Source organism: Desmodus rotundus, chromosome 3 (genome assembly GCF_022682495.2).
Source record: "Desmodus rotundus isolate HL8 chromosome 3, HLdesRot8A.1, whole genome shotgun sequence".
Lineage (NCBI taxonomy): Eukaryota > Metazoa > Chordata > Mammalia > Chiroptera > Phyllostomidae > Desmodus > Desmodus rotundus.
In genome coordinates this window covers 156,816,377-156,840,446 of record NC_071389.1, presented here as the reverse complement: position 1 = coordinate 156,840,446, position 24,070 = coordinate 156,816,377, and the positions used below count along the sequence as shown (strand labels likewise).

General features: G+C 36.3%; 1 protein-coding gene across 2 annotated transcripts in view; it reads left to right on the top strand.

Annotated features, from left to right (window-relative positions):
• Positions 1-24,070, top strand: part of ARID2 (AT-rich interaction domain 2) — a 159,342-nt gene that overhangs the window by 103,245 nt on the left and 32,027 nt on the right. Inside the window, exons 12-17 of one of the 2 annotated variants that reach the window (XM_045184298.2) lie at positions 2,028-2,109; positions 4,005-4,139; positions 4,731-4,927; positions 5,139-7,999; positions 10,714-10,827; positions 19,022-19,170. In XM_045184298.2, coding sequence (XP_045040233.1) covers positions 2,028-2,109; positions 4,005-4,139; positions 4,731-4,927; positions 5,139-7,999; positions 10,714-10,827; positions 19,022-19,170 — 3,538 coding nt within the window. The remainder of the gene's footprint in view (positions 1-2,027; positions 2,110-4,004; positions 4,140-4,730; positions 4,928-5,138; positions 8,000-10,713; positions 10,828-19,021; positions 19,171-24,070) is intronic. The other variant, XM_024575616.3, reaches the window with a different exon arrangement.

Here is a 24,070-nt window from a genome sequence, read left to right as displayed (position 1 = left end):
AACTGTAATGAATAAAACACCGGGATAGAAAGGAAGCCCTACCATAATACCTTAGTTAAAAGGAGGCTTTGTGGACACTATTGTTTCTAATTCTCCCTTAGGTGTTCAAAGGGTTTTTAAATAATAACAACAACAACTAACATTTATAGTGCTTACTATGTACTAGGCATTGTTTTGGTGGCTCACATACAAGCTCCTCTAATCCTTATGACCTATGAGGTTAATGTACTATTACTTTTCCCCATTTTTAAACACAGAGAGGTTAGTTAACTTTCCCACAGTTGCATAGCTAGTGCTGACTGATGGAACTCTAGAGCCTCTCTGGCTCCGGAGTCACACATTTAACCATAATCCTGTAGTGTTATTGAGGATGGGCGAGATTTAAGACTTTCTGTTACAAAATGGTAGAAGAGCAATTATCAAAGAAGAGATGACACACTCAGGAAACACAGTTTTTGGAAGTAATGTATACAAAAGTTGAGTATCTGGAAATGGATTCTTTTTAAAGTATATGTGCCTTTGTGTCCTTTGAAAGGTCTCAGAATATCCTGAAGGAAATGTTTCTCGGTTTATAGCCACTTTCATAGTAATATATGTTCCCGGTTTATATTTATAATTTAATTGTGGCTACATCATTCTTCATTATGTTTGTAAAGTTTTGCGTAATTTTTAATGTTTCTTGCAAATTGATTATTAATTGATTCAGTAGATTTTAGCCTAAGTAGGGTATACTCTCATAGTATAATTGATGAAGAAGAGGGAAAAAGATTTTTACATTGGTTCAGGCCCTAGAAAGGTATTTTCTGTAAAAGTGTCATTAAGTTAGGAGGAGAGGAAAAGATAAGCTGAGTTTGCACCAGTAAAATAATTTTGGTTCTAATTACATTCTATTAAGTAGAAGCATATCCACAGTATGGCCTCTGAAATGTAGTAAACCTGGATTCAGATCCACCACTCATAAATCAAGGCTTTCCAGCTACACCAGCTCTGCTATCTCCATCATGTGTTCCTTTGTGAAAATAATCTCTAAGCTTTAATTTTTTCACCTGCAAAATGGGGATAATTAAATTTAGACATATACATAATATTGAAACAAATAATATAAATGACTTAATGCAGAGTAAATGTTCATTAAGTGACTGATATTAGCTGCTAGCCCAGTGAAAGCAAGGAGCGGGGTGGGGTGGGGGTGGGAGGAGGTTGGGGATTGATCATTAAAGAAAGGTCAGAATTGCTTCAGATCGTTCACAGATTTGGCCGTTCTGTGGAGTGCCTCTAGTTCCATTTACTTAGAAATGCATTTGTGCTGTTTGAGGGTTCTGAGAAGTTTTGCTAAAATGTCACCTGCAAGAAAGTAGGTGTACTTTATAAGTGTAAAAACTATAAAATCTTGCTGATTCAGTGGTGAAATAGTATAATTTTAAATTTTAGTATAAATATGTAAGGTTCATATTTATATTAACTCATTTTCATGTTTTTATTAGTTCCTCTGTTATATAGCATAGCATTTCAGCTTTATGTTCACCTTACCTCAGAAATTTTACATATGCCACTCAGCATCAATAGTCATCTTTTAAATTCAGAAGTGATATAATTTCTGATACAGTATGCTTCTGTAACTAAAGTGAGAGGTGCTTATTTACTGACATACTGAGCTGTGTGACCTTGGGCTAGTTATTTTAATCACTTTGAGTTTCCTTAACTATACCCATCTTACAAAAGAATTAAGAAAGGTAATGTAAGTAAAGAATTTAATCTAGGGTCTGACCCATGGGGAAAAGAGTTTCTGTTAGCAATATAATCCATATCACTGTTATTATTTGAATGATTGTGAGGTTAAAAAATTGTTCAAATAAAGCATCTTAAGACAGTGCCTGGTATAAGGTGTGCTCCATTATAAGGGGTTTTTTTTTCAAATTTTTATACCTTTTTAAGAGGTATTCTTCAGTTCAGTGTCCATGAACTAAATATGGTATATAGTGACTAAATTTTTTTAAATGATGTAGCTAATGTATTTCTTTCTTTAGCTTCCAGAGCAGTTGTAGCACAGCATGTTGCTCCACCCCCGGGAATAGTGGAAATAGATAGTGAGAAGTTTGCTTGTCAGTGGTAAGTGGCTTACTTCTACTAAGACTTTATCCTTGAGAAGAATAACGCAAACGAGCAAAGGAAAAATGTTTTTCAACAGTCATCCAAATATTTTATCCTGTATTTCTTTTTAATTAGAATAGAATATCATTTATACATGAAAGAACAATGTAAAACCACTTCACCTGTATTTTGGAATAATTTAAAAGAAAAATATTTATCAGAATCTTCAGAATTATAATAGTCTGACTAGAATTTTATTAAATTACACCACTTCTTTTTACAGTAAAACTTGTGTTAAAAAGTTATCTTTGACTTTGTAGAAAATAAGGTTTGTGAAATTACAGAATTTGTTTTTCTTAAATTAATGTTTTATTTAAACTGAATTGGACTGACTTTAAGGAAATAAAGCCAGATTTTGTTGTTACATATCTCTTCTTTTTCATCAAAATCAAAATTTATTATTCATTGCTAGTTAATTTTTCCTTTTTGTGAGTAACAAGAAACTAATCAAATGATAGACTAGCCAGTTTGTCTATAATAAAATAAGCAACTTTGAAAACAGTATTTTCTTGAGAAGATTGAGTGGTTATATCTCAGCCATTTTCTGACAAAATAAATGTAGACTTGATTTGATTTCATTTTGTCTTAGATAGTTGCCTCTACATTATTTTTGAATTTTAACTTAAATTCTTTAGAAGATTAACAGATTGAAATAAAGTTTACTTTCCAATGATGTATTACTTTCAAAATTTTCTTTCCATGATCCCTTTTCTCCCATTTTCCAACACTATTTATTTCTCATTCCATGGTTCTTTCATTCTATTGTTCCATATTTTTGGTGCTTTTACATCTCTGTTCCTATGACAATTCTCTCTAGACTTTTCCACTTAAATCAGGTTCATGGTTTTAAATATCTCTAATTATTTGCTTTCCTGATTTCTATATTGTTATAACATGACCCTTTATACTTGATGAATCTCTTCCAACAATGTTTGGAAATGTTTATCTTCTACATTGAAACCAAAAAAAGTTTTTTGTATCCAGTTGTTTTGAAAACTCTGTACTCAAAGGATTATGGAAATTGAAAAAAGTATGTATCACATTCAGTGTAAAATATGTGGTGTTAGGTATAGATTTGGTCTTATAAAACTCAGGTGCACGTTTCTGCAATTTCTGGGGGGAAGAGGAGAGGCTCGTTTATCATTATTTTATCATACTCACTATTTGATGCTGTTTATAAGAAACAGCTGCAAGTTGGCCTGTTATGTATACAGAGTCCTAGGAAGAGTACTATAAGGATAACTAGGCTTCCAGTCCTAACTTATAAATGGAAATTGCTTTATGAAAAAGAAACTGAAGTTTGAATTAATTTGTGCAGGATTAAGAATAGAAGTCTCTGAAGTGGGGAATGGGAGTGTGCAGCATGGGAAGTATCACTTTAGGGAGTAGTTGGAAGCTTGGGTAAGTTTTTTTCTAAAGGAACTTCATCCAACAGCCAAACAAAGTTTAACTTCAGTTTTCCCTCCATTTTCCATATCTCCAGTAGCTCATCATTGGGAACTTCTGTTATATTTTGATTATTAGAAGCCAGGAACCTGAGTAGATATTCACTAAATAAAACTATTTGTTGTAGGATATTTGTTGCCTGCCCTCGATGGGATGTGAGCACAGTTTTTATTTTGTTGTTAGAGATGGTTTGCATTATAATAAGTATGATTAAATAGTTAATCTCTTTATCTGATTTAGTGTAACTGAAACCTAGCAAGTATTTTTGCTAATAATATATGAGACAGTAATATTTGACAAAACATAATTATTAGTTTATAATACATTGCCTTTAAATGGTTTTCGCGTACTTAAATATAGACTCTCCTATAGTGTCTTGCATAATGCTGTTTATTTTTCTCTTTTAGGCTAAATGCTCATTTTGAAGTAAATCCAGATTGTTCTGTCTCTCGAGCAGAAATGTATTCTGAGTACCTCTCAACTTGCAGTAAATTAGCTCGTGGTGGAATTCTAACATCAACTGGATTTTATAAATGTCTTAGGTAGGATACATAGTCCTTAACTTTAAAGTCAGTTTGTATCACTTACCACATCTCTTGTTCTTGAGAATATACCTATAAATATCTTCACTACTTAAAATTCCGTATGGTTAGGTTGTAGTATGGTGGAAGTTTAAATTCAGGGGAATTTTGGACATCACATCTGGTGTTTGTGTTTGGACATAATGCGGTTTATCAAAGACAGAAGGAAGAGATTAAGTTTTCTCCTTTTTTCTACCTACTTTTAAATACGTTAAAGACATGGCAGCACTCTCTTCAAATATTAAGGCTCTGACATTTTGCCAAGTTCGTAAAATAGGAATTGCCTACATGCAGCTTTTTTGTTCATTGCATATGCAGTAGAATTGTTTAAAACCCAACAATGTTAATAAATGATGACTTTAAAAATTGGAGAATTGATCTTTTATATTTTTCTTTGCTTCCCACCCTTGTAGAATATAGCTATATGAATCACACTGGTTCATACATAAGTAGCAATGAGTACGCTGCTGCTGTTCGTGTAAACATAGTTAGAAGATAGTGTTTTTTTGCTAGTGTGCTAGTTATCAAAACTGAGTATTGTGTACTTTACAGAACGGTGTTTCCAAATCATTCAGTGAAGAGAGTGGAGGATTCCAGTAACAGCGGGCAAGCGCATATTCATGTAGTAGGAGTAAAACGGAGGGCTATACCACTTCCCATTCAGATGTACTATCAGCAGCAACCAGTTTCTACTCCTGTTGTTCGTGTTGATTCTGTTCCTGATATGTCTTCAAGTCCTTCTCCTGCAGGTATTAATTTGTATTGTTTTAAATCTTATCAAGTTAATAAAATATATATGATATACATTAAAATATATAACTTTTCCTTGTTTTTCCAGATGCAGAGTTGCTAGATATTAATTTCTTAAAACTATTTTCTCTTCTATTAAGTAAAATAATTCCTACATGCAGCTTTTCAGTCACTTCATTGTAAATTTTCACTTTTTCTCTATATTTTCAGGAATCCCTCATGGACCACAAACTGTAGGAAACCATTTTCAGAGGACTCCTGTTACAAACCAATCTTCAAATTTGACTGCAACACAAATGTCTTTTCCAGTACAAGGTGTTCATACTATGGCACAGACTGTTTCAAGAATTCCACCAAATCCTTCAGTTCATACCCACCAGCAGCAAAATGCTCCGGTGACTGTCATTCAGAATAAAGCTCCAATTCCTTGTGAAGTTGTTAAGGCTACAGTAATCCAGAATTCTATACCCCAGACAGCAGTTCCTGTCAGTATTGCTGTGGGAGGAGGAGCTGCACAGAGTTCTGTGGTTCAGAATCATAGTACAGGGCCACAGCCTGTTACAGTTGTAAATTCCCAGACATTGCTTCACCATCCATCGGTAATTCCACAACAGTCTCCATTACACACAGTGGTACCGGGTCAGATACCTTCTGGCACTCCTGTTACTGTAATTCAACAAGCTGTCCCACAAAGTCATATATTTGGCAGAGTACAGACCATACCAGCATGTACTTCTACAGTTTCACAAGGTCAACAGTTAATCACCACATCACCCCAACCTGTGCAAACTTCATCTCAACAGACATCAGCTGGTAGCCAGCCACAAGACACTGTTATCATAGCACCTCCACAGTATGTGACAACTTCTGCATCCAATATTGTCTCAGCAACTTCAGTACAGAATTTTCAGGTAGCTACAGGACAAATGGTTACCATTGCTGGTGTCCCGAGTCCACAACCCTCAAGGGTAGGGTTTCAAAACATTGCACCAAAACCTCTCCCTTCTCAGCAAGTTTCGTCAACGGTGGTACAACAGCCTATTCAACAACCACAGCAGCCAACCCAACAAAGTGTAGTGATTGTAAGCCAGCCAGCTCAACAAGGTCAAACTTACGCACCAGCTATTCACCAAATTGTTCTTGCTAATCCAGCAGCTCTTCCAGCTGGTCAGACAGTTCAGCTAACTGGACAACCAAGCATAACTCCATCTTCTTCACCATCACCTGTCCCAGCTTCTAATAACCAAGTCCCTACTGCCATGTCATCTTCTTCCACCCCTCAATCACAGGGACCACCTCCTACTGTCAGTCAAATGCTATCTGTGAAAAGGCAGCAGCAGCAGCAGCATTCACCAGCACCCCCACCTCAACAGGTACAGGTACAAGTTCAGCAGCCACAACAAGTACAGATGCAAGTTCAACCACAGCAAACAAATGCAGGAGTTGGTCAGCCTGCCTCTGGTGAGTCAAGTCTGATAAAACAGTTGCTGCTTCCAAAACGTGGTCCTTCAACTCCAGGTGGTAAGCTTATTCTCCCAGCTCCACAGGTTCCTCCCCCTAATAATGCAAGAGCTCCTAGCCCTCAGGTGGTATACCAGGTGGCCAATAACCAAGCAGCAGGTTTTGGAGTTCAGGGGCAAACTCCAGCACAGCAGCTATTGGTTGGGCAGCAAAATGTTCAATTGGTCCAAAGTCCAATGCCACCCACAGGGGGAGTGCAAACCGTGCCCATCTCAAACTTACAAATATTACCAGGCCCACTGATCTCAAATAGCCCAGCAACCATTTTCCAAGGGACTTCTGGAAACCAGGTAACCATAACAGTTGTGCCAAATACAAGTTTTGCAACTGCAACTGTGAGTCAGGGAAATGCAACTCAGCTCATTGCTCCAGCAGGAATCACCATGAGTGGGACCCAGGCAGGAGTTGGACTTCAGGTGCAAACACTTCCAGCCAGTCAAGCATCTCCAGCTGGACAATCATCTTGTACTACTGCTACTCCCCCATTCAAAGGTGATAAAATAATTTGCCAAAAGGAGGAGGAAGCAAAAGAAGCAACAGGTTTACATGTTCATGAACGTAAAATTGAAGTCATGGAGAACCCGTCCTGCCGACGAGGAACTACCAACACCAGCAATGGGGATACAAAGGAAAATGAAATGCAGGTGGGAAGTCTTTTAAATGGAAGAAAGTACAGTGACTCAAGTCTACCTCCTTCAAACTCAGGGAAAATTCAAAGTGAGGCTAATCAGTGCTCACTAATTAGTAATGGGCCATCATTAGAATTAGGTGAGAATGGAGCATCTGGAAAACAGAACTCAGAACAAATGGACATGCAGGATATCAAAAGTGATTTGAGAAAACCTTTAGTTAATGGAATCTGTGATTTTGATAAAGGAGACGGTTCCCATTTAAGCAAAAACATTCCAAATCACAAAACTTCCAATCATGTAGGAAATGGTGAGATATCTCCAATGGAACCGCAAGGGACTTTAGATGCCACTCAGCAAGATACTGCCAAAGGTGATCAACTAGAAAGAATTTCTAATGGACCTGTATTAACTTTGGGTGGTTCACCATCTGTGAGCAGTATGCAGGAAGCTTCAAGTGTGGCAACACAGCAGTTTAGTGGTACTGATTTGCCTAATGGACCTCTAGCTTCAAGTTTGAATTCAGATGTGCCTCAGCAACGCCCAAGTGTAGTTGTCTCACCACATTCTACAACCTCTGTTATACAGGGGCATCAAATGGTAGTTCCCCACTCAGGATCAAGAGTGTCCCATTCTCCTGCCCTATCATCTGACGTTCGGTCTACAAATGGCACAGCAGAATGCAAAACTGTAAAAAGGCCAGCAGAGGATAATGATAGGGAAACAGTCACAGGAATTCCAAATAAAGTAGGCGTTAGAATTGTTACAATCAGTGACCCCAACAATGCTGGCTGCAGTGCAACAATGGTTGCCGTGCCGGCAGGAGCAGATCCAAGCACTGTAGCTAAAGTAGCAATAGAAAGTGCTGTTCATCAAAAGCAGCAACATCCACCATCATATGTACAGAATGTGGTCCCACAGGTAAGTCATTCTATCCCATTGCTCTTAAAAATTCTGATACAGAAATAATGATTTTAGGGGGAAATGTACTGTTTTTCCATGTCTTGAAGTGTTAGTTCACTGATGTACTCAACCTGTGGTGCTCTTTTGTTTTTCTGGTGGGTGTTTTTTGGGGGGTTTTTTTTTGTAATGTTAAACAGTTTTCAATTGTCAACTTAGCACAGAGATTTTCAACCTGTGTACTATGGCACATGCCGCAAGAATTTTTTAAATATGCAATACCTGTTTAGTCAGGGGCACTGACCTCTTTTCCCTTAGATTATCGAATTAAAAAAATGACAACAGCCAGCACAATAGCTGTCTGGGATGAATGAATCAAAATAATACCTATTTTTTTGGTCAGATCGGCAGAAAATGTATTTTTTGGTATGCCACAGAATTTTAGTAATTAGTTTACATGTGCCATGAGATGAACTAGGTCACTGATTTAGCATATAGTTTAAAGACTCCTTCTATTTTGTTATAAACCCAAATTGGTAATTTTGTAGACAGAAGATAGAGAAGCACTTGTAATCTAATCTTTGGGAGAATTTTTAAAATGTAACTTAGTGTCCTTTTTGGAATTTGGGGTAGGGGAATGTTGCTAACAGTCCCCAAAAAGGGAATTTCTGTATTTGATTTTGACATGTGTGGTTTTTTGGGCTCTTTTCGCAGTACTTCTGTAAAAGAGATAAATTTTATCGAGTGTGTTCTTATTATATTTATATACTGAATTAGTAGCCTTTATTGTTTGTTTAAAAAGTATTATTTATAATTTCAATTTGTTTCAGCTGTTTGATATTATTTTGTGTTTTTTACTCCTTTGCTCTACTGTCATGTTTCTGCTCTTCCCTCTTTGATACCTACTATTCCATCTACATGCCTTTGTAAAGAAATGTGTTTTCTAGGTTAGTGCTATTGTATTAAGGGTCCAGTCAGCTTTTAAAGATTTTAAGGACAATCCTATATGCTATTTCTACTGAAACTAGGGGTTCACTTAGAGTTTTGGTTCTCACCTATTTCCTGGATTACTTCTCCTTCACTCTTTTCCTGATTACTACAGAACCAGAACCTTCCATGACTATTGCCAATTCTGCCAGCACTCTTCTGGCTTGGGTTTCTTCTCTGTGCTTTGGTGACAATAGCAGATCTGTGGCCATTGTTGGCATTGGTACCAAATCTAGGTGTCGGGTAAGGGGAGGAAGCAAATGAAAGATGAGGGAAAAAAAGAGTCCCTTGCTTCAGAATAGTTCACCTACTAATATACATCTTTGTTCATGTGAATGGACAAAGCCAGGTGGACAGTGCTGCTCTGGGGGCATAACAAGATTGTAATTCATATGTTAGTATTGCTTAAATCTATTTTAGGGTACCTAAATAGGTTGAGTGTTCTTTAGTGGATGTATGTACAGGCCATAATTAATAATGAGTTTGGCTGGAAAATATTAAATCATTTGTACTCAAATTTCTACAAGTTTTTTATTAATTAAATGCTAAAAAATGTTAAATAGTGGGATGTGTAGCATACAGTAAGCATTCAGTTAGTTATTATAATTTTTCTTATATTTAATAATCTCCCACTTCATCTTGATTATGTGCCTGCTGTTTTTTAGTTATAATAAAGTAAAGCCAAATTAGAGAAAAACACCATTACTGTGGAATTGTTTATCAATCCTTTTTTTTTTTCTTTTTTTTTTGTATCTTTAACCTTCCAGTATGGTTATATTCCATAATGATACCAAAGTAACAAAAACAATACTACCTAAGGCTAGGACCTGAGCTAAGAACATTGCACTAAAGCATTTTTTTCATTTAACCCTCACAACTCTATTAGGTAAAAATTTTAATTATAGAGATGAGGCCCCAAGATCACCAATATGTTGACCTCATATTGGTTACCACAAATGTGAGGTAGTGCCATGACCGAAACCTGGCTGTGTGTGAAATCAAAACTCATGTTCTTAACCCATGTCTCCACTATTCTAAAAGGTTCTTTTGCAAAATTCTAGAAAGCTTTTTTATATCTAACATACTGATTACTTGAACTGTTATGTTACAGGATGTGAGTACCTCTAAATAATGATTTTAGGACATATATGCAAAAACTCTTTACTTAATACATTGGATTTATATGCATCTAATTCAAGCCATAAAATGAATCCATTTTATTCCTAATCTGAAAACTGGGTACTAACCTTGTAGTGTATTTAAAATAGCTACATTCATTCTTTCTAAAATTGGTATTTGGTTGGCATGAAGAAATTTAAAACTTTGCAGAGAAAAAAGAGATGTATGTATACATGATGTCTATGAGAATCAAGAACCAGCCTTCTTTTGTATAGTACTTAGCACAATCTGTGCTACATAGTTAGACACCCAATAATGGTGAGATATATTTTGTCTTCCTGTGTAGGATAAAGTACCTATAAAGGCTACAAAGTGATCATCTGTTCAAGATGACATCATAAGTTTCCTTTGAAGGGTAGATTGTTGGGCCTTCTTGTAAGCCTGCTTAAAATAGAAAACCATTTTCATTGTTGCCCAGATTCTTTAAATTTTTTTATATTCTCTTAAAGTTGCATTTTAGACCTTGGTTTAACACCATTTTACATTGGAATTGGTACCTTAAAGGGATAGATGAAATAGAGGATTTTAAATGTGATTTTTAAGCCAAACCTTATTTCCACCATATTAAGGGGTCTGGGGATGTTAAGGAGGCACCTGGACCCCAAGAAGGGACTTCCAGACTTGCAGAATGCTCAGAGGTAGAAAGACTGCATGGAAATGTCCCTACAGAGAATGGCCAACAGGTAATCCTTCCTAATACTATTGTTTTGTTTTGTTTTTTCATTTTTCTTTTCTTGAGTTTATTCCTTCTCACTCCCCTTAATCAGCTATATTGATTTCATTACAGGAAAAAGCAATAAACAAGAACAATATATGAAAGTAAATGATATGACCATTGATTTTGTATTTCAGTAGATTTACCTAGGCACTGTAATATAAATACAAAGTAAGTTATACTTTCGAGAAGCACTTCAAGGCAAATTTTTTAAAAGATTTTATTTATTCATTTTTAGAGAGAGAGGAAGGGATGGAGGGAGAGAGAGGGAGAGAAACATCAATGTGTGGTTGCCTCTCACGTACCCCCTACTGGGGACCTGGCTCATAACCCAGGCATGTGCCCTGATGGGGAATCGAACCAGCAACCCTTTGGTTTGCAGGCCCGTGCTTAATCCACTGAGCCACACCAGCCAGGGCACAAGGCAAATTTTTTATTCATAATTTATTTTCATTCTGTTATATTTGCAAGTTAAGTGCAACATACAGGATACTGTTTCTCAAAGGCCCACCCTCTTCCACTATATGAATTGATATATTTTTGAGGTATAAAACTAGATTGGCATGTTTTTTAAAAAAGTGAATAAAAATATGAAACAAATTTTAGTTAAAATACTTACCAAAAGACTTATCTTTTTCAGGAGCATGTAAAGCACATGTTGATCATATTTATATCTATTAATTCCATGGTATGATCACATGCCAAATTCTTGTACATAAAAATAGTTTAGTTAAGAATGTGTCTATTTAAAGTATTTTTGATACGCTGCCCCCAGTTGTCCTTCACACAGTAATCATTCATGAAATGGTGCTGTGTAACACTGTGAATGGTATCTTCCTGGTTCCTCCTTTCCTTGTGTATTAAATTTCTTTGTATTCTCCCCAAGAATGTAATTTATTTAAAATAGCAACATTCTTTATTTCTAAAATTGGTATTTGGTTGACATATAGAAATTTGAGCTTAAAAAGTTACTCAACCCAAAAGCAAGCAGATCTGTATCCTTAAGGAGACAGCATCTTGTGATAGTAATAGATAATTTTAGCAAAAGCCATGAGAATAAGATTTCATTGTTTTTTTTTTTAAGTACCAGCGTTCAAATTTGTAGACTAGAAGCACATTGTAATAACTAAAACATATTACCACTTAATGTAATTTTTTTTTTACATTTCAATGTGTTCTTGCCAGAGAGGCTTAGAATGTACTGATTATCTAGATTTATATTTAATAAGAGAAAAAGAACTTAGTAGTTTAAGAAAATTAGGAGCAGAAAGAGCCTTAGATACTGTCTTGTGCAAAACCCTCATTTTTCAGTATTGAAGTAAATTTCCCACCCACACAAAGATCACGTATTTTCTGGTGATTTCTGTTATTGTCTTGTTCTCTAAAGATCTGTACATTTAGACAAAGTTAGAGTAAATCTATTTCTTGTTCCTAACAAGTGTTTGAAAGTATCTTTCCTTACTTAACTCTTCTTTAGAATACACTTTACCAGTTCTTTCAGTTAGACCGTAGGTATCATGGTGTCTGGTTTATTCATCATATTATTTACCTCAATCAGCTTTATTTTATAAGTGGCTTTCAAAATGTGTAGCAAGAGCTCTAGCAGGGTAGCTCACTTGATTGGACCATTGTCCCCATGTGCCAAGGTTGTGGGTTTGATCCCCAATCAGAATCAACCAATAATGCATGGAAAAGTGGAACAACAAATCAGTGTTTCTTCTCTCTCATTGCTCCCCTCCTCTGTATCCAAAATCAATACATCAATCACTCAATAAAACATTTTTTTAAGATTTTATTTATTTATTTTTAGAGAGAGAGGGAGAGAGGGAGAGAAACATCAGTGTGCGGTTGCCTCTCACGTACCCCCTACTAGGGACCTGGTCCGAAACCTGGGCATGTGCCCTGACTGGGAATCAAACCAGCAACCTTTTTGTTTGCAGGCCTGCATTCAATCCACTGAGCTACACCAGCCAGGGCAAAACATTTAAAAATTATGTAGAATTGAACACATATTTTCTTTTTTTTTTTCCTTAGATTTTATTATTTATTTATTTTTAGAGAGGGGGAAGGGATGGAGGGGGGGAGAGAGAGAGAGAGAGAGATCAATGTGTGGTTGCCTCTTGTGTGAACCCTACTGGGGACCTGGCCTGCAACCCAGGCATGTGCCCTGACTGGGAATCAAACTAGTGGCCCTTGGGTTCACAGGCCAGCACTCAATCCACTGAGCCACACCAGCCAGGACTATTTTCTTACTTTTTTAGTAAAGAATTTATTTTGAGCAAAATAGATTATGACTGTGGTTTTTCTACCAGATTAAAATGTTTAAATTTTAAAATTAAATTTATTTTAAGGTCTTTAAAGTTTAATATTCATAAGAAAGTAAAGATTCAAGAGCCTCAAAATCCAAATTTTATATCTGGAAATATTAGAGTAATCTAGAATTTTCAGTCTTTAATTTACTCTTGAAAAGGTGATAAAGGAAAGCAAGATCCTAATTTCTTTAACAAAATGCAGTATCTTTGCTCCCCCAAAACTGCTACATTAAATAACATTTTAAGGTTTTGTACATACAAAAGAAATGATAGAATTGTTTCATATCCTTTGTGTAATTTTACTTATCTGGTTACTCAATATGGGAGTTGTGCCTTTACTGCTTTAATTAAAAAAAAAAAACCTAATATTAAATATTAGTTCATTCTCAATAGAGTAGACCAGAGTAGACCTGTGACATAGAATATTGCTCAAGACTGATCATTCCAAAAATCATCACTTTGAAGTCTACTTTTACATTTACATTTCAGTTATGATTAGGGTTAATGATTTGGCAAGTCACAGCAAACAATAATGTAAAGAGAAAGTAAACTTACATCCTGAAAAAAATATATATTGCATTCTCATGTAAAAGACCTACTCTTAAAACATAATTAATTTAAATGGTACTTTGAAAAACATACAATACAATACAACCTATTTTAAAAACTTTGTTGACAGAAATGTATAATTTTTAAGGAGGGATCCTAAAAATAATAACTCATGGTCAAAGAAAATATGTTTCTTAGAATTTCTCACTTGATATGATCTATAACTACTTTGATTATTTTGTTTCATTGATATATTTTGCTTTATTTAATTTGTTTTTTGTTTACTATTTATTGTGAAACTTTTTAGACATACACAAAAGTAGAGCCAGGAAGCCCCCATTTGAGTACCACCTAGATTAAATATTATTCATCTTAAATCATTTTGTCTTTGTAGTTTCATCTACTCCCCTCCACCATTTTATTTTTTTTCCTGAAGTACTTTAAAACAAATCCCAAATATTATTTCATTTTTCCAATGAATACTTCAGTATATATTTCTCTAATAGTTAAGTATTTTTAAATGTACATTTCCCATTAACATATCCCTACCTAACAAAAATATCAATTTCTTAATATTCTCTGACACCCAGTTCACGTTCAGTGTTCCCTAGTCATCTCAAAACATACTTGCTTGAATTAGGATTTACAAGTTTTCTGTACGTTGCATTTGGTTAACATATCTTTTATGTGTTCTTTTTTTTAAAAGTACATTTTATTGATTATGCTATTACATTTGTCCCAATTTTTTCTCCCCTTTATCCCCTCTCTGCCCTGTACCCCCCTTTCCCTCCAGCATCCATCCCCCCCCTTAGTTCATGTCCATGGGTCCTACATATAAGTTCTTTGGTTTCTCTAATTCCAATACTATTCTTAACCTCCCCCTGTCTATTTTATGCCTACCATTTATGCTTCTTATTCTTTGTACTTTTTCTCCCCCTCTCCCTCTCCCTCTCCCCACTGATAACCCTCCATGTGATCTCCATTTCTGTGATTCTGTTCCTGTTCTAGTTGTTGGCTTAGTTTTTGTTTTTGTTTTTTAGGTTCAGTTTTGATAGTTGTGAGTTTGTTGTCATTTTACTGTTCATTGTTTTCATCTTCTTTTTCTTGGGTAAGTCCCTTTAACATTTCATGTAATAAGGGCTTGGTGATGATGAATTCCTTTGGCTTTACCTTATCTGGGAAGCACTTTATCTGCCCTTTCATTCTAAATGATAGCTTTGCTGGATAGAATATTCTTGGATGTAGGTCCTTGTCTTTCATGACTTTGAATATTTCTTTCCAGCCCCTTCTTGCCTGCAAAGTTTCTTTTGAGAAATCAGCTGATATTCTTATGGGAACTCCTTTGTAGGTAACTGTCTCCTTTTCTCTTGCTGCTTTTAAGATTCTCTCTTTATCTTTAACCTTTGGCAATTTAATTATGATGTGTCTTGGGGTGGCCCTCTTTTGGTCCAACTTGTTGGGGACTCTCTGAGCTCCCTGGACTTTCTGGAAGTCTTTCCTTTGCCAGATTGGGGAAGTTCTCCTTTATTATTTGTTCAAATTTAAGTTTTCAATTTCTTGCTCTTCCTCTTCTCCTTCTGGCATCCCTATGATTTGGATGTTGAAACATTAAAGTTGTCCCGAAGGTTCCTAAGCCTCTCCTCATTTTTTTGAATTCTTGTTTCTTCATTCTGTTCCAGTTGAATGTTTATTTCTTCCTTCGGTTCCAAATCATTGATTTGAGTCCTGGTTTCCTTCCCTTCTCCGTTTGTTCCCTGTGCATTTGCCTTTATTTCACTTTGTGTAGCCTTCCCTTCTTCCTTCATTTTGCAACTAAGCTCGGTAAATTCTGTGAGCATCCTGATTACCAGTGTTTTGAACTCTGCATCTGATAGATTGTCTATTTCCTTGCCACTTAGCTCTTTTTCTGAAGTTTTGATCCGTTCCTTCATTTGGGCCATATTTCTTTTTCTCAGAATACCTGCTATGTTATAAGGGTGGGGCCTTAGGTATTTGCTGGGAGTGGCAACCCTCTGCTGCATTGTGTGGCTGTCTGTAGGGGAGGGTCAGAGAGGGAACAATGCTGCTGGCTTGCTCGGGTCCAGCCCCATTTTCCCACGACTCTCCCAGGAGACTGGGAGTTTCTCTCACCTTCGCAATCCCCACAGAATTCCACAGCTAGAGGTTTTGAGTCCTTAGTTTCTGGGTCAGCCAGCCCATGCCTTGTCCATGCCATTGCCACCTTGCCAGCTGCCTATCTCTGCCCCTCCTACTGGTCTGGATGAATGTTTCTTTCACTCCTTGTTTGTTGGAGTTCCATTCAGTTTTATTTTCTGGCAGTTCTGGTAGTTTATTATTTTTAAATTGGTTGTTATCCTTTTGGTTGTGTGAGGAAGGGAAGTGTTTCTACCTACGCTTCCATCTTGGTTGGAACTTATGTATTCTTAACTTAACAGCTTGAATTAACTTCATTAATCCTTGCTACAACTTTCACTTGGAGTTAAAATACCCTATGATTTCCTATTATTAAATTTTCTATGTGATACCAAAAAGAGTTCCACAATTAAATAAAATAGTATAAAGATTTGTTAGTCCTTATCAAAATAAAAAAAAGCTTAATTTATAAATATTTACAAATATATGACAAGATGGTCAGTAAAATACCTAATTTGCCTTTAGGAATTTTCAGGTGAATGCTTGTTAAATACATGTTTCCAGCAATAACTTCTTTTGATAGACATTTGTAGCTGTTGATCTGTCACTGTCCCCAAAATAAAATCAATCCTCTTTCCTCCAAAATTTGGTTTCCCTTCTGGACTTATCTAGTAGAATAATAATAATGCAATTGCCATTTTTTGAGAATATAGAGCTAGGGTCTTTATGCATAATTTCTCTAGTCTTACCATCATCCCGTAAGACAGATTTTATTACTTACACTTTATAGATGATGGAACTAAGGATCAGAGAGGTTAAGTAGGTTGCCCAAGTCACAAAGCTAGTTAAAAGGCAAATTGAATTTTGAGTCCAGATCTTTGAAGCTGTAAAGTTCACATCTTATCCATGACACACACCTGTATTGTCCTAAAATGCATGTTTTTCACGCAGGTATGTTTTCTCACTAACAATATTGTAAAAATCTTAAGGGTGGGATCCTATTACAGAAATAATTTCAATCGCATCACAAAAGTAGATTTTTCTTCTTAGACCTTGAAATGCAAAAGCTTTTATGACTTCACATTTCTAAGAACTTTTTCAGCATTTTATTTTCTTCTTTTTAAAGATTTTATTGATTGATTGATTTAGTGGGGAAGGTAGGGAGAAAGAGGAGAGAAACGTCAATGTGAGAAACAGTGATCAGTTACTTCTTGCATGCACCCCATCTAGGGGCCAGGCCTGCAACCCAGGCATGTGCCCTGACCAGGAATGGAACTGGTGATCTTTTGGTTTGCTAGATGGCACCCAATCAGCTTAGCCACACTAGCCAAGGCAGTTCTCTTTTTTCACTTTTATGCTATAGTCTTACATGTTTGTGTTTTATCTGTTTAAAACAAAGTTATAATTTTTAATCTGAGGCTTTTAAAAATATATCTTTGGCCCAAGTATTTCCAATATTCTCATAAACTAACAAGTATATTTAATATTTTCTCAAAGTTTACATTTATTGCCTTTAAACAGTGCTTTGAAAATGGTATGCCATTTTGATGAGAAATTCAATATTATTTTTCTTTTTGTGTTATGTTATGAATGAAATCTGAGTTAAGGATTGAAAGAAAATATATTGCCTCAAATTGTTTGAAGATACATTAATAATAATTTACTTATGTGTTTTTCAGAGGGAAGAGAATGGGATATAGAAGGGGAAAAACAGCTTATATTTAAAGTCTTAACCTGTGCCCTGGCTCAGTGGCTCAGTTGATTGGAGTGTTGCCTAATTCATGAGTGTCCAACCTGTGATGGCTATGAATGTGGCCCAACACAAAATCCTAAATTTACTTAAAACTTCTTTCTTGTTCATCAGTTTTGTTCATATTTGTGTATTTAATGTGTAGCCCAAGACAACTCTTCTTCCAGTGCTGCTCAGAGATGCCAAAAAGTTGGACACCCCTGCAGCATACACTAAAACGTTACAGGTTTCATTTCCATTCAGGGCACATACCTAGGTTGTGGGTTCCATCCCCAGTCATGGCACGTATGGGAGGCAACCAATTAATATTTTTCTCTCACATCAGTGTGTCTTTGTCTCCCTCGCCCTCTCTTCCTTCTTCCTCTAAAATCAATAAACATATTCTCAGGTGAGGATTTTTTTTTAAATTTTAGGGCTTATGCCTACAATTAAAATTCTGTATTATCATCAAAAGTTGTAACTGAGCAACTTTAAAAACTAAAGTTGTTCATTAAAATATCTTATTGCAAAATAATATTTACAACAATTTTACTTATACAATTACATTATATTTTTAAATCTGAAGTTTTCTCTCTTTTTTTGAATTGTTTTTTATTGTTGTTCAAGTACAGTTGTCTCCATTTTTCCCCCACCGCTCCCCCACACCCCAGCCATCCCCACCTCCCACTCTGGATCCTAGTCCCCTTTGGCTTTTTCCATGTGTCCTTTATACATGTTTTATTTAGTTTTGGAGACAGAGGAAGGGAGGGAGAAAGGGAGAGAAACATCAACATGTGAGAGAAAAATCAGTTGGTTGCATCTTACAAGCCCCCAACCCGGGACCTGACCTGCAACCCATTCATGTACCCTGACTGAGATTCAAACTGGTGACCTTTTGCTTTCATTGTATGACAATATTCAACCAACTGTGGCACACTGGTCAGGGCGATATCTGAAATTTTATTTGCTTTTTACTATACACTGTTTTATGTTACATTTTTTACAAAATCTAAAAGGAAATATACAAAGAAATGATAATTTGCAGTTGATTTGAGTAATATACATAAGTAAATCAAATGGGTGCATTTACAGTAGACTTATTTCTCATTTTAATCTATAATTGTGTCTTTCTACCTAATTTTATTAATATAAAAAACTTTAATCTAAATAATGTATATTCTACAACAACAGCAACAGCGTGATCGTGACTCTGGTTTATATGAAATACAAGAAAATTACTTCCTAAATATTTTTGTAAGAATGGTTATCTTAAATAACTTCTAAATATTTAAAAATTATTTTTAAAAGATAGTCATTAAAACTACAAATGTAAATTTCATATTAGGAGTGTACAACTATCAGTGTAGTCAAACATAAGCTTATATTAAAAATGTTTTTTTATGTTGTTTCACAAACAGTGTGGTTGTGCTTTTCCACAGAACACTCCTGTGACGCCTTCACCAGCTGTGCAAGTACAGAGCCAGCCTAGCAGTTCCCAGCCTTCTCCATTCAGTGCATCTAGTCAACATGGGGATCCAGTGAGGAAACCTGGACACAACTTCATGTGTCTGTGGCAGTCTTGTAAAAAGTAAACGGCAATTTTATTTGATATACATAAATGTTCTTTGTTTTAGAATGCTTTTATATTCAAATTTCTATCATCTATAGTTTCATTAAAATTTTCTTTTTAAACCACTTTGAGCAAAAAATATTTTATGTTATATAGATCCAGTGGCACCTAAGCTAAGAAATGTATATAAAAGAGCTTCATTGTGCAGTGGTAGGTTATTAGGGAATGTGTTTCAGTATTAGTTTTTTTGTTGTTTTGTTTTTATATGTCATAGCATCTGACATATGTTAGTACCAGATGTGAGTCACAGAGTAATCTGCAGGAGTCATTAGTATATCTCTTTTGTTTGTTTTTAGGTGTTAGAGGGGTTAATTCATTTTATTTTATTATATTTTTAATATTTTTTATTTTTAAATTACAGTCGACATACAATATCATATTAGTTTCAGGTGTATAACCCTGTGATAAGATAGTTTTATAACTTACAAAGTGATCACCCCAGTAAAACAAAGTACCCATGTGACACCATACATAGTTATTATAATATTGACTATGTTCCCTTATGCTATACTTTACATCCTCATGACTATTTTGTACCAATTTGTACTTAATCCCTTCATCCTTTCACCCATCCCCTATGACCCTACCTTGCACCCCTCAAAATGTTCTGTGTATATATGAGTATGTTTTTGTTCTGCTTATTTGCTTATTTTGTTTTTTAGATTCCACATACAAGTCAAATCATCTGTATTTGTCTTTCTTTGTCTGACTTATTTAACCTAGCACAGTACTTTCTAGGTTCATCCATGTTGTTGCAGATGGCATGATTTTTGTTTTATGGCTGAATCATATTCCATGATACATGGTATGGCAGAAGTAGTTTTATAGTTGTGCGTATGTGAAACACAGAATTTATTCTTGTATTATTATTTACTAATTATTGTATTATTTGTATCATTTTCCATATGAACAATTGTAAAACTACTTTTGTCCCACCCTGTATATTTGCACCACTTCTTTATCCATGGTGGACACAAGTTGCTTCCATATTTTGACTACTGTCAATAATGCTGCAATAAACATATGGATACGTATGTGTTTTCGATTTAGTGTTTTAGGTTTCTTCAAATAAATACTCAGAAGACGAACTGCTTTGTTTAAAGTCTACTTTGTCTGGTATAAGTTTTGCTACCCCAGCTTTTCTTTGTTTTCATTTTCATGAAATAACTTTTTCCATCCCTTTACTTTCTTTTAGTCTCTGTCTTTCCATCTGAAGTGATTCTCTTGTGGACAGCATATGTAAGGGCCATGTTTTCTTATACATTCAGTCATCCGATATGTTAGCAGCATTTAATCCATTTGCATTTAAAGTAATTGTTGATAGATACATGTTTATTGCCATTTTATTATTAATATTTTTATCTATTTTTTCCTTCTTCTTAAAGAAATTTTACGTTCTTATCTGGGAAGTTCTTTATCCTTTAATTCTAAATGATATCTTTGCTGGGTAGAGTAATCTTAGGCTGTAGTTCCTTACTTTTCATCACTTTGGATATTTCTTGCCAAATCCTGCTGGCCTGCAACATTTCTGTTAAGAAATCAGCTGACAGTCATGTGGGAACTCCCTTGCTGTGGGCCTCTTTTGGTTCATCTTCTTTCGGACTCTGCACTTCCTGGACTTGTATGCCTATTTCCTTCACCAGCTTAGGGAAGTTTTCCATCATTATTTTATCAGATAGGTTTTCTATTTCTTGCTGTCTCTCTCTTTTTCTGGCACTCCCCTGATATGAATGTTGGTTTACTTAAAGTTGTCTCTCAGGCTTCTTGTACTATCCTCATTTTTTTGGATTATTTTTTTCTTTTTGCTGTTCTAATAGGGTGTTTTTTGCTTCTTTATCTTCCAAATTAATGATTTGATACTCTGACTCATGTACTCCACTGTTGATTACCTGTAATGTATTCTTCATGTCAGTTATTGTGTTCTTCATTTCTGACAGGTTCTTTTTCATGTTTTATATCTTTATTTTTATGTTTCCTGTCTCTTTGTTGACATTCTCAATAAGTTCCTCTGCTCTTTCCCTATTTTCATTGAGCATCCTTATAACCAGTGTTTTGAACTCTGCATCTGGTAGAATCCTTGTCTCCATTTTGTTTAGTTCTTTTTCTGGGGAGTTTTGTTCTGTTCTGTCATTTGGGCCATGTTTCTTTGTCTCCTCATTTTGACAGCCTCCCTGTGTTTGTTTCTATGTATTAGGTAGAGCTGCTATGACTCCATGTCTCAGAAGTGTGGCCTCATGTAGTAGGTGTCCTGTAGGGCCCAGTGGCACCGACTCCAGTATCACCCAGGCTGGGTACTTGAGCTGTGCCCTTTGTGTGGGCTGAGTACACCCTCCTCTTGTAGTTGAGCCTTGGTTGCTGTTGAAAGGTCAACGGGAGGGATTTGCCTAGGCCAGTCAGCTGCAAGGACTGGCTGTGACCACTGACCACCAACCTCCACCCCCGCCATGGAGGATCAGCTGTGCAGGGGCAGGGTGGTGGTGCTCTGCCGTGGGCTGTAGCTGTCCACTGGGTGCATAGGCTCTGGGGTTTCAGAGATGGTGCAGGCCAAGGTCAGCCCCTACCTGTGTTCTTTCTGCCTAGGGCCACCCTGCCTGAGCTATAAAGCAATCTGAGATGGCTGCTACTTGTGCTGGGCTTGGAGATTCCCAGGCAAAGCCAAACTGTAAATCTAGGCTGGTTGCTGCTAGTGCTGGGTGTGGGGCCACTCATCAAAAGGTAGGGGGGTTGGGGGCTCACTGAGGCCAGCTGTTACTTGTTTGAGAGAATTTAGAAAGTTGTAAAACATGAGCCAAGACCATTCATATGGAAAAACCACTGTTAACAGCTTGGGTAGCCCTATACATTCTTTGGGATGGAGTCTCGGGATCTCCAGGGCAGGGCAAACAGTGTTAGTCTGGTTGATAGAGTCTCAGATATGGCACTCGCCTGCTCCGTGTCTCTGTGGGGAGAGGGCTTAGAAAGGGAACAATAGCCTCTGCTCATCTTTCTGTCTGGGAGAAAACTGTCTCTCAGTTCTCACCTTGATGTCAGATGCTTCTGTTCCTCCCTGTATGACACTGTTGCCTTTCAAGCTGCTGCCCTGCTGCTGGAGCTCAGAGGAAGTGAGTCTGAGGAAGTCCGTGTGTTTGATCTTTAAGAGGAACTGCCTGAGACTCTAGAAGTTCCTTCCACCAACTCAGTCCCTGTTGCTTTTTGCAGCCAGAAGTTATGGGTCTCATCTTCCTGGCACTAGAACCCTGGGCTGGGTGGCCTTGTGTTTGGCTGGGACTCCTCACTCTCATGATATCCCTCCTGAATTTTTATCTACCACATGTGGATATGGGACCAGCCAGTTTTGCATCTCTGCCCCTTCTGGCAGTCTGGATGGATGTGGTTTCTTTAATTCCGTGCTAGTCAGATTTCTATTTAACTAGATTTGTGACAGTTTTGAGTGTGGTTGTTTTATAGTTTAGTTGTCATTTTGATGTGGTTTTGTGAGGAGGCGAACCATGTTTACCTATGCTGCAATCTTGACCGGAAGTCCTCATTTTTTCTTTCATTCATTTAATTCAACCATCTCTTTTACTGTGTGTGGAGGTTAAGTATTTATGGAGCACCCTCCAGGAGGGTGCATGTGTTAGGAGCTAGGATTAAGAAGATCACTCTTGGCCCTTAAAGGAAGCAGATCCAAAAAACCTCAAATAAAGTACAGTATAAGTAAGCATAGTGGGTGGTTAATACAATGCTAGAATGGTTAAGAAAGTCATTACAGACATTACTTTTGAGTTGGGTCTTGAAGAATGAGTAGGAGTTTGTTATGCAAAAATAATTCTAGTCAGAATAACAAATGTAGGGAATTACTTAAGGAGCTAGGGAACTGTGAGAAGTTTAGGATACCGAGAGCATAAGGACAAGAAGAGCATGACAAATGGCTTTTATTATTCATATTTAGTTTCAATTCCATGTGGAAAAAGACATGTCATAGCTATTGCCTACTAAGTGGCTATGCTGTAATTTCTTTAATATCAGATCAAAAACATTTAACAGTCTTCCTTGTTTCCATAAGATTTAGAACTAAAAATTATTTCCTTCACTGATACATTATTGTGAAATGCTTAATATTTCTAGCTGAAAACTGCTTTTATCCTGTCCTAGAATTAAAGTGACTTTGAATATACATTTAACCTAATTTCAGTTCTGTGATACAGTCATACTTTATATGGTCTTTTTGTATGTGTGATTTTTGTCTATATAATGTAGATTTATTTCATTGAGCCACCCACTCTTACATCATTGTATATTAGTAATTATTTTTTAATCGGAAGGCTTTTATCTCTAAATAATGAAAACCCCACTCTTTAAACATAATCTACAGCTCTGCAGAAAAGTAACATTAAACCCTTCAATACAGGGTGGGGGAAGGGCAGGTTTACAGTTGTTCATATGGAAAATAGTACAATAATTAATAAATAATAATATAAGATTAAACCCTGTTTCTCGTACTCACAACTGTAAACCTACATTTGCCCCACCTTATATTATGAGTTCCTCAAATATCCTCTCAGTATTTACATTTCTTCCTTTCTTTTGTTTATTTATATTTGAATTGTCATACAAGATTCAAACATTGGTCCTGATTGGTGAGGCTCAGTGGGTTGGTTACTCTGTGAACTGAAAGGTTACTGGTTCGATTCCAGGTCAGGGCACGTGCCTCGGTTGTGGGCCAGATCCCTGGTTGGGGGCGTGGGAGAGGCAGCCTATGGATTGATGTTTCTGTAGCACATCGATATTTCTTTCCCTCTCTTTCCCTTCCCATTTCTCTAAAAAGAAATGAAATATTTACCTTAAAAAAAAGATTCAAACACCACTTGCAGTTGAG